The following is a 12330-nucleotide window of genomic DNA, read 5'->3' on the forward strand; positions in this document are numbered from 1 at the left end:
AGGTGGGTGATGGTCTCTTCAGCCAGGGGACAGGAGATGGGACAAGGGGCAATGGGCTCAAGCTGTGCCAGGGCAGGGTCAGAGCAGATGGGAGGGCAAAGTTCTTCCCTGGCAGAGTTGTGGGGCTGTGGCACAGGCTGCCCAGGGAGGGGCTGAGTCACCTTTCCTGGGTGTGCTTAAAAAAGGGTAGATGAGGTGCTCAGGGATGTGGTTTAGCTTAGGATGGGAATGGTTGGACTTGATGATCTTCAAGGTCTTTTCCAACCCTGTGACTCTGTGGCTCTGTGATGCAGAGGAAGCTCACTGGTGCTGAGCAGCACACGCTGAACACGCAGCTGCCGCTTCCACTGACATCCAAGGGCAAAAATCTGTCACTTGCTAGAGAGGGGCAGTAGGACATTTCCAGAAGCTGGGATAACCATTGCATCTGAACATGAAACTGTTTATCCCTGTGTTCCAGGCACTCAACAAAATGGAGAGTGAATGGAAGTCTGTTGTGTTCCCTGTGGTGCCTTACAAAGACTCAGGTACCTTCATTCTGAAAAACACAGATGAAGCTTCTCAGCTCCTCGACGATCACATTGTCATGGTTCAGAGCATGTCCTTCTCACCCTTCAAGAAGCATTTTGAGGAACAGATGAATACATGGGAAGATAAGCTGAAGATGACCCAGGTACTGGTTTCCTCCCTGCACACGGGTGGTGAAGGCAAGCAGCTTTCACATGGATCCTGTGCAGCTGCTGCTAGGGAACTGGGGTGACAGCTTCAAGAAATTATCTTTAGAGAGGAAGGGAGTCTGGCAGTGCTCTAGTAGAAGAGGGGATAAACTCAGAACCTTGTTCTGAAAACAGTAATGATGAAATTCCAGCTCTCTTGCTGGCTGTTCTGACACTTTCTGGTGGGGCCAGGACTCTCCTGTTGCTGTGAACAGTCGAACTGTTGAATCTGATCAAACAATCCCAAGTGGACCTTGCAGATTCTTAAAGGCCCCGTGAAATCCATGCTGATACCCACATCTCACTGTAGGAGAGCGTGTGTAAGACTGCTGTTTAGGCTGGGATCTGGCAGACAGTGCCAGTACTTCTCCACCAGACCAGAGCCTAAGTTCTCAGCACCCAGTGGGACTCAGCCAGCAGAAAAGCCTTTTGCTGCAGGAGAAAAATCCCAGTGCAGGTATCTGGCTGGAGAGTTCCATGTGGATGGTGGTGTAGGATGCACAGCAGCATTAGTACCTGTTGCTGGTAACTACCTTAGTTCATTGGTGCTTGCTGTCTGGGTGTGCTTGGGCCGTGGGCTGCTGGAGTGCTGGCCTTGTCTGGTGAGGGCACAGAAGTGCCACCCTATGCCCTCAGGCAGTAGGTGACACAGGGAAGTCCCCTGCTGGTTTGGGTGGGGTGCTGTCCCCTGTTTTCACCCTGCCTTTCCTGCCCCTCCTCTTGATTGTGTTCGTTCCTGTCACGAAGGGCCCATGGAGGGACTTTCTGGGCTGTGCCGTGCCAGGGTGAGCTGATGGAGCACAGCAAGCACTGCTGTTGGCACGCTGGCAAGAGCCACCTCTTGCTAGCTCAAGTGGCTGCCTGTGGTCGACTAAGGTAGTGGGAAAGGGAATCAAACCCTTGAGGTGCTCTGCAACGTTGGGCAGGCTCCTCAAACCCTCCACGCTCCCGTGCCTGAAAATGGAGGAGGAGGAGGAGGATGTTCTTCCACCCAGCCTCTCTAACTCCTTTTCATGCCTGACAAGCAGGGCTTCCCGTGGTGTCTAATGTAGATGTTCAGTTCTCCTTCATTCTCCTAGCTCAGGGTGTTGTACAAAGACCTTTTCACCGACTGCTCTGTAGGCAGGGCCAGGGCTGAGAGGGTGTGATGGAACTGTAGTCTGGCTTGGTCTGTCACCCTTCCTCACCACAACAGCTCTTCTCCCAAAACAAAGTCCCCAACCTTGCTGTGTGCTCATGTCTTCTGTAAACACAGCAGCACCAGCCATGGAAATCTGACCCAGCACCACCAAAGTCCCCTTGAGCTTTCCTGGTGGCTTACACCCACTAAACCAGCGTGTGTTGATCCTGATGCCTGCTGATAGCAGTTAGCAAGGGGGAAATTGTCATTTATTTGGGAAGGAAATTCCAGCTCCTGATGCCCTAGGTAGATTTTATAGCTGTGGAAGGTCTCAGTGCAACATCACCTCTTCTTTTTTATTTTTTCTTTTTTCTCTTTTCCTTCTTTATTTCTCCTTTCTTTATTCTTTTTTTCCCCCTTTTTCTTTCCTTCTTCTTATCCTTCCTCATGTTTCTCTCTTTTGGTTTATTTCCTTGACCCATTCTGGTGCACAGTTTGAATGGTTTTGTTGAAGAGGTCCATAGCATGGTGTTCTGATAAGCTCTTTTTGCTCCTCACTAGGATGTCCTAGAGGAATGGCTGAACTGCCAGCGCTCTTGGCTCTACTTGGAGCCCATCTTTAGGTCTGAAGACATCAAAAGACAGCTCCCATTGGAAAGTGAGCACTTCCAGGACATGGATAGTCACTGGAGAAACATCATGAAGAATGCTAATGAAAATCCTGAGGTGTGTGTCTCAAAGCCAGTGCAGGTGTGCCCCACTCTGTAGAAAACAATGCCTTTGAGTCATTGTTGTAGTGGTGTGGGCTTGAGCAGCACTGTGTGAACCATACAGCCTTGCCCAGGGTGATGTGCTGGGTTTCTTCTCCTGGAACTTGGCGTTTTGTTCCAGTATCCAAACAGAGTCATCCCCTGTGACACCTCACACCGAGCGTTCTACCCCAGCAGACACCTCTCCTCAGCTCCCTGCCTCCTACAACTCTCATCTGCTAGAATCCTAATCCCTAAACAAATCCTTCAATTCCCCTTCAAGACTGACTCTTTGAACTGCTCAGAACCAGTGTTTTCCCCTGTCTCTGTGTCCTGGTGGCCGTGCTGCTCTGTTTGGTGGAGTCTCCATCTCTGGAGAGATTCCAGCCCCGTCTGGACGCCGCCCTGTGCAATCTGAGCTGGGGAGCTGCTTTGGCAGGGGGTTGGACCCCATGGGCTCTGGGGGTCCCTTCCAACCCCTGTGATTTTATGACTCTCCAGTCTCTGTTCCTGGGGCCCCATCACAGTTTGTGTTACAAATGTTGGCATGCAGGGGAACCCAGAAGCCAGCTTGTGGCTGTTCCCCCTCCCTGCCCACAAAGCTCACTCCTCTCCAGATCCCTGTCAAAGTTCTCCTTTGACTGAGTCATTTAAATCCTGTGGGTTTACTGGAGATAACTGGGCCTTATCTCCCCGTGCTCAGAGTGCTGATGGTTCCTCTGTTTGGTTCTGCCTGCAGGTGATTTCTCTGTGCCCGGATCCTGCGCTGCTGGAGAACCTGCGTGGATGTAACAAGCTGCTCGAGCTTGTGCAGAAAGGGCTGAGTGAATATCTGGAAACCAAGAGAGGTGCTTTCCCCAGGTAACCCCAGATGGCTCAGGAAATGGGAAAGGAGGGGCTCCCCCAGCCTGAACAAAGCTGAACAATCCCAGCTTAGCATGCTGCCAGGACACTGCAGGGCGCAGCCTGGCTCCCAGTGCTGCCCTTGGATGGGGAGGAAACAGGCAGCCACAGATGTTGTCAGTGAGGGGCAGGCTGGTAGGATCCGTGGGCATCTGTGCCTCAGGATTTGTCTGGGATAGATGAGGTAAAGCAGAAACCTCTGTGCAGCTCCATCCCCTGTTCCTGAAGGAGTACTTCTGTCCTTTGATACTCATTTAGACCCAGTTTGCGTTGGAGTAGCTGACTCTGGTAGGTGGAGAGGTCTCTGTGGGGAGGTAAATGTCTGGGCTGGGGCTGCTACTCATCTGCACAAATACAGAGATCAGTGAGTGGTCAGCAGGAGTGTCTCCAGTGATAGGCTTGTTCCTCATCTTGCCAGGAATTAAAAAGAGCCTCCCTTCTCCCTGCTCCCTGTTTCTAGGTTCTACTTCCTTTCAGATGACGAGCTGCTGGAAATCCTGTCTCAGACCAAAGACCCCACTGCTGTGCAACCTCACCTCCACAAATGCTTCGAGAACATCGCACAGGTAGGCAAAGCAAGTGCCCTAGTGACCTGGTCTGCCTTTGGGAAGCTGGTCTGGAGGAGTGTTCACATTCTCAGGACGTTTGCAGATGACACTAAACTGGGAGGAGGTGTTGATCTGCCTGAGGGATCTGGACAGGCTGGACAGATGGGCTGAGAACAACGGGATGAGGTTTAACAAGGTGCAGCACAGGGGACAGAACAACCCCAGGCAGTGCTACAGGCTGGGGGAGACTGGCTGGAGAGCTGTCAGGAAGAGAAGGACCTGGGGGTGTTGGGTGTTGGGTGGCTGCAGGCTGAATATGAGCCAGCAGTGTGCCCAGGCAGCCAGGAAAGCCAGGAAAGCCAATGGCATCTTGGCTTGTGTCAGACACAGTGTGGCCAGTGGATCTGGGGAGGGGATTGTGCCCTTGGACTGGGCACTGGTGAGGCTGCACCTTGAGTACTGTGTGCAGTTCTAGGCTCCTCACCATAAGAAAGACATTGAGGTCCTGGAGTGAGTCCAGAGAAGGGCAACCAGGCTGGGGAAGGGGCTGGAGGGCAAATCCTCTGAGGAGCAGCTGAGGGAGCTGGAGGTGTTGAGCCTGGAGAAGAGGAGGCTGAGGGGAGACCTTCTCCCCACCTCCACTGCCCTGCCAGGAGGGTGCAGAGAGGTGGGCGCTGGTCTCTTCAGCCAGGGGACAGGAGATGGGACAAGGGGCAATGGGCTCAAGCTGCCCCAGGGCAGGGTCAGAGCAGCTGGGAGGGCAAAGTTCTTCCCTGGCAGAGTTGTGGGGCTGTGGCACAGGCTGCCCAGGGAGGGGCTGAGTCCCCTTCCTTGGGTATGTTTAAAAAAGGGTAGATGAGGTGCTCAGAGATCTGGTTTAGCACAGGATGGGAATGGTTGGACTTGGTGATCTTAAAGGTCTTTTCCAACCCTGTGACTCTGCTCTGTAGAAATGTATCTCCTGGGAACCTGTAGCTGCACGTGAGCATTGCAGGGCGCTGCCTGCCTGTGAGTAGGAGTCAAACTACCTCACTTTAGACATTTCAAAGCCAGGCTTCTGCCTCTGAACCCTCAACTTTTGACACCCTCAACTGGGGTTTTTTAGACAATGAGGGAAAATAGGCATCTGCAAAGAGCACCTTACAGAAATTCACTGAGACACCCACCTCAGGAGGAGAAGACACTCTCACTGGAGGTGTCTGCCCATCCCACCATGGACACCAAGAGAACTAGCTCAGACCTAGGTGTTTACTCACAGGCACCTGGTTAGGATGGAATCCTGCTCTTGCTGACAGCCTCAGGAGGGACAAGGAGTGAACGAGCCTAAACAGAATTAAGCTTCTACCATCATCCCTCCTTAGGAGCTGGGGGTAACCTGGCTATTTTTCCTCTTTATTATTCCTAATAGACTTCAGGCTCCATGGCTGCTCACAGCTTGCACCACCACAATGCTCAGATACTAAAACCAATCTCCTAGTCATTAGCTTGGGAAAATAGGAAGGAAATTGAACTGGAGACCTAGTGCAAAGCTTTTGGAGTAAGTAAGTGGACTTTCAGCAATATGCTAGGGTACTGGAGAAGCTGTTAGAATTTTGCTCTTCAAACCAGGCACTCTGACCTCAAGGGAAATTATTTGAATCTACAGAATTGAACAGGAACCAAGGGTTTGAATCCTGACAGACAAGGAGAAAAGTTCATCCTACCTATGATTTGATATCCTTCACTCAAGTTAAGCCAGTGATGGGAATCTCCTGTTTCCCTGCAATCATCTTCTGGTTTTTGGAGAGGTCATTTTGCACAGCTGTCACACTCTTTATTGCCCCTGTTGGCAGCCCAGTTTGGCACCAGGTTCATAGTGAGCACACTCCACTGCAGCCTGGCTCTGCCCAGAGACAGGAGGACAGGGACAGAAAGGAAATCCTCTGTTCACCTCTCCTGTTCTGCTTCTTCCCTTAGCTCCTGTTCCAGGAGGACCTACAGATCACACACATGTACTCTGCTGAAGGAGAAGAGGTGAAGCTGTTTGTTCCCATCTACCCTACTGAAAATGTGGAGCACTGGCTGCTGGAAGTGGAGAAATCCATGAAAGCCACGGTACGGGACAACATCGAGAGATCAACTGGAGTTTATCCAGAGGTGAGAGTCTCATCACACACTGCCAGGTTCCTGGTGTCTGGGTTACCATAGAGGTCACCAGCAATGGGGCTGGTGAATCTCTGATACTTTGCTGGATTTAAGATACAGCCTTAGATCCCACCTAGTGTGGGTCAGGCACAGAACTTGTCTGTGTCTAGGGAGAAAGGCTGAAATAAAAGGTCTTTTTTACTGTCTTCTCCTCAGTCTGACTGTTTGAAACTAGAACAGACCAGAGGAGGGGAAGCTTGTTTTGGATCTTACAGATTGACCTCAGAGCAAGGAGACATGGAAACAATTTCAAAAAATAAAGCCTTGCTATTGTCTCTTTTTCTTCTTCTTTTTAAAGACTCCACGTACTGAATGGGTCTTACAGTGGCCTGGCCAGGTGGTCATTGCTGGCTGCCAGATTTTCTGGACAAAGGAAGTGTCTGAAGCTCTGGAAGCTGGAGACTTGTCCAGCAGGCTGTTCCCACAGCTGAGTGCTCAGGTATGAAAATGTCTGTAAGGTGGAATTTTGCCAGGTGGTGACTTTGCCATCAGCAGACTCTAGATAACTTATCAATGCAGCCAGGACAATGCCATAGGAGAAACAGAGGTGCAGTGCTGCATAGCACAACTGAAAAACAGGCTAAACAGCAGGTCATTAACCTCTTAATCATTAGGATACTTGTCACCATCAACCTCAAATAATGTACAGGACTGATAAAGACAGGCAGAAGGTGAAAATTAACTTCTTCAGGGTCACCCAAGAAGTCAGAGGCGGGGGAGAACTGAAGGGATGGGCAGTAGAAGTCACAACGAAGCTGCATCCTTCACATATGTTCCATTAATAACTGGGAGATGTGGTGTCCTCAGGTCTGGGCCTCATGGCAGGGCTCACCCTTCCCACCCCACACAGGAGTGGTGAGGGTAGAAGTCACCTCTGAGCCAGCCCTGAGCAGCATTTGCTTTCTCTGCAGTTGTGTCTCTGAGAAGAGGCAGGACGTGCCTGGACACAGCCTGTGGGCTGGCCTCAGGTTTGGCTGTGTTGGGTTAGCACAGCTCAGGTCTCTGGGATGTGGGCTGCTTCAGAGTACTCTCTTTTCCTCTCCCAGCTGAGTGGTTTGGTTGCCCTGGTCCGTGGCAGACTGTCCAAGGTGCAGCGAGCAGTGCTCTCAGCTCTTATTGTGATTGAGGTCCATGCCAAGGATGTTGCAGCAAAGCTGATTGAGGAGAATGTGACCAGCATGAATGATTTTGAGTGGATCTCCCAGCTCAGGTAGAGACCACAGCTACTGACCCCCACCTGGCTTCCCCAGCGAGTCTTCACTCTCCTTCCCCATCAGCCCTGTCCGTGATGAATCCAAACTGGAGTTTGGTGCTCTGCAAACAGTGTTTCTGAGCTGTCTCTAATGTCCCACAAGGAGTGGGGTTGAGGATGTCAGTTCTGAGGCACCTGAGACAGGTCTGGTTTGGATGGCACCCACTTGGGCAGTAGGAACTCATGGTGTTTCTCAGCCTTGCTGTGACAGGGCATGCCTCCTGCCCTAGGAGTGGGATGCTTCACAAAACACCCCATTTGGGGTTCTGGGAGAGCTCCTCTCCACCCTGTTACCTTACCTTATCCTTTCCTCTCTGAGTGGGAAGTCCCATGGCACACCAGGCTCCACACCTGCAGGCTTAGGAGCTGCTGTTTTACCTGCCAGGCAGTGTTTGTCTCTCTGATGTCCTGTTCACTCCTCCTTAGATACTACTGGACGGGCAGGGACCTGTACGTCAGGGCGGTCAATGCTGAGTTTCTCTATGGCTATGAGTACCTGGGGAACAGCGGCCGCCTGGTGATCACTCCCCTCACAGACAGGTAAGGAGGTGCTGTTCTGGGTAATAAGTGTGCTTTTATTTGTTTTCCATATGAACAGGCCTCATTGGCATTAAACCAGAGACCATGCTTGTCTCACCACCTGCTGTACGTAACCAGGAACCCTTAGCAAAGGGCTACCTGAGACAAGGGTGTAGGAACACTCTGGAGTGAGTTCTGCTGTACTCCTGGTGAGAAGTTCTCTGACTGATCGCTTTCCCTCTCCTGATTCTTAACATAGTGTTCTGACTCATATAAAATGTCCATCCAATAGCTGAGGAGCTGTTCTACAAACCAGGACACGGGCACATAACGCTTCAGAAGATGCAGCAGCAATATAGTTACACCCTTTTGTAACCATCCTTCTTCTGGAGAGTGACTTTGTTGCTGGTGGCAGAGGGATGTATCCGTGCAGGCTCCTGTGAATGCTAATCAAGGCCAGGCAGCTAACTCCTGTGCAGAGTGCTGCGTATCTAAGCAGTTCTGCAACATAATAAAGGATGGTTTCCTAACCTGCCTCCAGCTGGAGAGATCATACAGAATCACAGAATCACAGGGGTTGAAAGAGACCCCCAGAGCCCATGGGGTCCAACCCCCTGCCAAAGCAGCTCCCCAGCTCATATTGCACAGGGCAGCGTCCAGACGGGGCTGGAATCTCTCCAGAGATGGAGACTCCACACCCCCTGGGCAGCCTGTCCCAGGGCTCCCTCACCCTCACTGGGGAAAAGTTCTTCCCCATGTTGCTGTGGAACCTCCTGTGCTCCAACTTGCAGCCATTGCCCCTTGTCCTGTCCCCATAGACACTGAAAAGGGGCTGCCCATTTCCCCCTGCATCCCATCCTTCAGCTATTGATAAACATTCATAAGGTCCCCCCTTAGTCTTCTTCTCTCCAGGCTGAACAGCCCCAGCTCACTCAGCCTTTCCTCACAGGGGAGATGCTTCAGGCCCTTCATCATCTCCGTACCCTCCTCTGGACTCTCTCCAGGGGATCCCTGTCCTTTTTATCCCAGGGAGCCCAGAACTGGACACAACACTCCAGGTGGGGCCTGACCAGGGCAGAGCAGAGGGGGAGGATCCCCTCCTGTGACCTGCTGGCCACACTCCTCTTGATGCCCCCAGGATCCCATTGTCTCTCTCAGCCCCCAGGGCACACTGCTGGCTCATGGCCACCCTGTCACCAGGACCCCCAAGCCCTTCTCCACAGAGCTCCTCTCCAGCAGGTCACCCCCAGCCTGTACTGATTCCAGTGGTTATTCCTTCCCAGGGGCCAGACTCTCCACTTGCTTTTGTTGAACCCCATCTGGTCTCTCCCTGCCCAGCTCTCCAGCCTGTTGAGGCCTCACCGAATGGTAGGGAGAAAGTCTCCCTTACCTACACCAGGAGTAGAAATACTCTTCAGCATCTGGTCTGCTTCGTCGCAGGTGCTACCTGACGCTCACAGGAGCTCTGCACCTCAAATTCGGAGGAGCACCGGCAGGACCAGCAGGAACAGGCAAAACTGAAACAACCAAAGACCTGGGGAAGGCTCTGGCAATCCAAACTGTGGTGTTCAACTGCTCTGACCAGCTGGACTTTATGGCCATGGGGAAGTTTTTCAAGGGTCTAGCCAGGTACCGTGCAGCACTGCGTGTCGTTGTCAAGGGGTGGGTAGGATATGTGGATGCTGCCCGCTGGGAATTGGGGTGCAATGTCCACAGCAGCCCAGAACAAGCAAAGCCCCAATGAGGGTGTTACTGTATTCCAGAATAAGCAGTTACAAAATTCTTCCCAGAGTGGGGGGAGTCAGTTGAACCAATTAAAAGAAAGAAAAAGAAATCCTCTTCATTTATGGCAAAATGAAAAAGCTTTGCACGGATCCACCAGGAGATACCTGTGCAAACCTTTGCAGCTCTGGCTTTGCTCTAATACCACACACACTGGACTGAGATTCAGCCCACAAGCTGCTTAATCTTAAGGAGACAATCTGCTGAGTGTATCCAAAATTGAGCAGCCAAGAGAGACAGCTCTGAGCCTTGAGGGTTCCTCTCAGGAAAGCTTCTCTCCATTTCAAGCAGAGCTGGTCCAATTAGTCTGTTGCACACCAGTGAATCCAAATTAGTTACTCTAACAAAAGCTGATATTCTTTCCTTGGGTGTTCTCTTTGTAAGTAATGTAACTTCTTTCTCAAACCACGCTTTGTGGGAAGATGGCCTTCCTCATGGTACATCACCTTCCTCTCTGTACATAGTCTTCCAAGCTCTGGAAAATGGAGGTGAGAGCTGTGTGAATTCTGTCTGCTACACTTACACAGCTCAGGTACAGAACAGGAGTTCAATGTGCCATCTCTTTCAAGCCCAGATTTGCAACGTGGGTGGTGTGTCCCTTCCACTGTGCAAGTACACCGTGGCTGTGTCACTACCTGCTCTGGGATATTAGGGGCCTTTTAGGTTCATTTCTTATCTCTGTGTGGCCTCCCCAGGATGTGGATTTACGATTTCTCCATCTCACTGAACATCTGACTCCTGTTCAGTGCTCCTGATTTCCCCCCTTTTCCCTCCCTGCCCAGCTCTGGCGCGTGGGCTTGCTTCGATGAGTTCAACCGCATCGATATCGAGGTGCTGTCGGTGGTGGCCCAGCAGATCACAACCATTCAGAAAGCCCAGCAGCAGAGGGTATGTAACGAACAGGGGGATGCAAAGGCAGACCAAAAGCCTCCCCTGGAGCTAGTCTAGGCAAGTCCTTGTCTTCACCTGCATCCACACAGGACCAGCTCACCTGCTCCGGGGTGGCTCAGACGTACCGGAGCCTGAAGAGGTGTGAGGGATGCCCAAGCTGCTGCACAGCATATCAGGCTGTTTCACAGTCACCATCCTGAGTGGGGTTTGTCACCTCACCCCAGTCTGTGCTGCCACAGTTGCCCACACTCTCAAGTCCTGCTCAGCTTGAGCTGCAGTGCTGGCAGGCTTTGGGGTGAGAGGCGCGCCGGGACAGACCCACGTGTGAGCTGTGATGAAGGCAGCCAGTGCTCTGCCAGGAGTCGCTCAGCACCACATGTGTCTAACTGTTAGCTGGCTTTTAGTGGGTTCACAAACCCCCATGTGTGCAGAGGTACCAAACCCAAAGATGTGATGGAAAGCCAGTCCTCAGCTTTGCAGAGGGGCTCAGCTAACAGCCAGGCTAGCAGCTAGCCTCTGCTTTGCTTGCTGGGGACTCAGTGGGGTTAAGACCTGAATCTCTTTGACTTTGACTTAGAATTAGAAACTTGCTGTGTGTGAATTCTTCCCCATTACTTCATCCCCCATCTGAAATGACTGCCTACACAGCTTTGGAAAGGATTTAGATTCCTCTTTTCCCAGAATTAGTTCAGGTCTGAACTCTACTGCATAGTAAATGGCAAGATGCTTGTTTATGTCTGGGGGGACAGAGTCTGTTCAACAGCCAAAAAGGAAAACCAATAAAGTAACCTATCAGTAACCTTTCCACAGCCCCAGTGTCTGAGGGGAAAGTCCTGCTGGTAATACTGGATTCCTGCACTGGGCCCAGATGGAGTCACTGTGGTTGTGGGCAGCTGTGTGTCTCTGCTTGGGGATTTAACTCCTGAACCCCATTGTTCTCCTCTCAGAAGGTTCTGCTACACAGTGTGATCTGTAGGTCAGGCTCTGTGCTGTGACATGACCATGCTTTACACGTTCCAGGTGGATCGCTTCATGTTTGAAGGCACGGAGATCCCGCTGGTGCCATCCTGTGCAGTCTTCATCACCATGAACCCCGGGTACGCGGGGCGCACTGCCCTGCCCGACAACCTGAAGGTGAGAGGGGCAAAGACAGAAGTGGGGGGGTGCTACAGGTGCTGGGTGCTACCAGGCCACCAGTGTGGCCGTGACAAGGCTTGGGACATGGTGCTGTTGGAAAGTTCCCAGGATCATTTTGAGATCTGAATCACGTCTGTCAGTAAAGGGCACTCAGCTGATTGCAGTCTGCAGGGCTGCTACCCTGGCAGGTGTCAGGCACACTGGGGCTGTGTCCTCTAAACAGCCTGGGATAGGTACCCAGTCTTCTCAGTTGCTGGAAGAAGGAGGGCACAGCAGCATTCTGATCTTGGGCTGGAACTGTATGTTTCAGGCGCTCTTTCGTCCCGTGGCCATGATGGTCCCAGATTACTCCATGATTGCTGAGATCTCACTCTACTCCTTTGGGTTTAATGAAGCCAAAGTCCTTGCAAAGAAGATCACCACAACATTCAAGCTCCTGTCAGAGCAGCTCAGCACCCAGGTAGATTCCTCAATGTCCATGAATGTTTTCTCAGCCTAGGCACAAAGTACTTGGATGGTCCTCTTGGCG

General features: G+C 51.8%; 1 protein-coding gene across 1 annotated transcript in view; it reads left to right on the forward strand.

The window, feature by feature from the left end:
- DNAH1 (dynein axonemal heavy chain 1) overlaps positions 1–12330 on the forward strand; it is a gene marked incomplete at its 5' end in the record, with an annotated part of 81988 nt that overhangs the window by 26394 nt on the left and 43264 nt on the right. The window contains 12 exon segments of the mRNA XM_084269502.1: positions 461–673; positions 2398–2562; positions 3325–3446; positions 3949–4054; positions 5993–6172; positions 6519–6659; positions 7267–7430; positions 7899–8012; positions 9432–9620; positions 10556–10661; positions 11685–11798; positions 12112–12261. Of these exon segments, the coding sequence (XP_084125628.1) occupies positions 461–673; positions 2398–2562; positions 3325–3446; positions 3949–4054; positions 5993–6172; positions 6519–6659; positions 7267–7430; positions 7899–8012; positions 9432–9620; positions 10556–10661; positions 11685–11798; positions 12112–12261 (1764 nt within the window).

The sequence above is a fragment of the Gallinula chloropus genome (assembly GCF_964237585.1).
Source record: "Gallinula chloropus genome assembly, chromosome: 12".
Classification (NCBI taxonomy): domain Eukaryota; kingdom Metazoa; phylum Chordata; class Aves; order Gruiformes; family Rallidae; genus Gallinula; species Gallinula chloropus.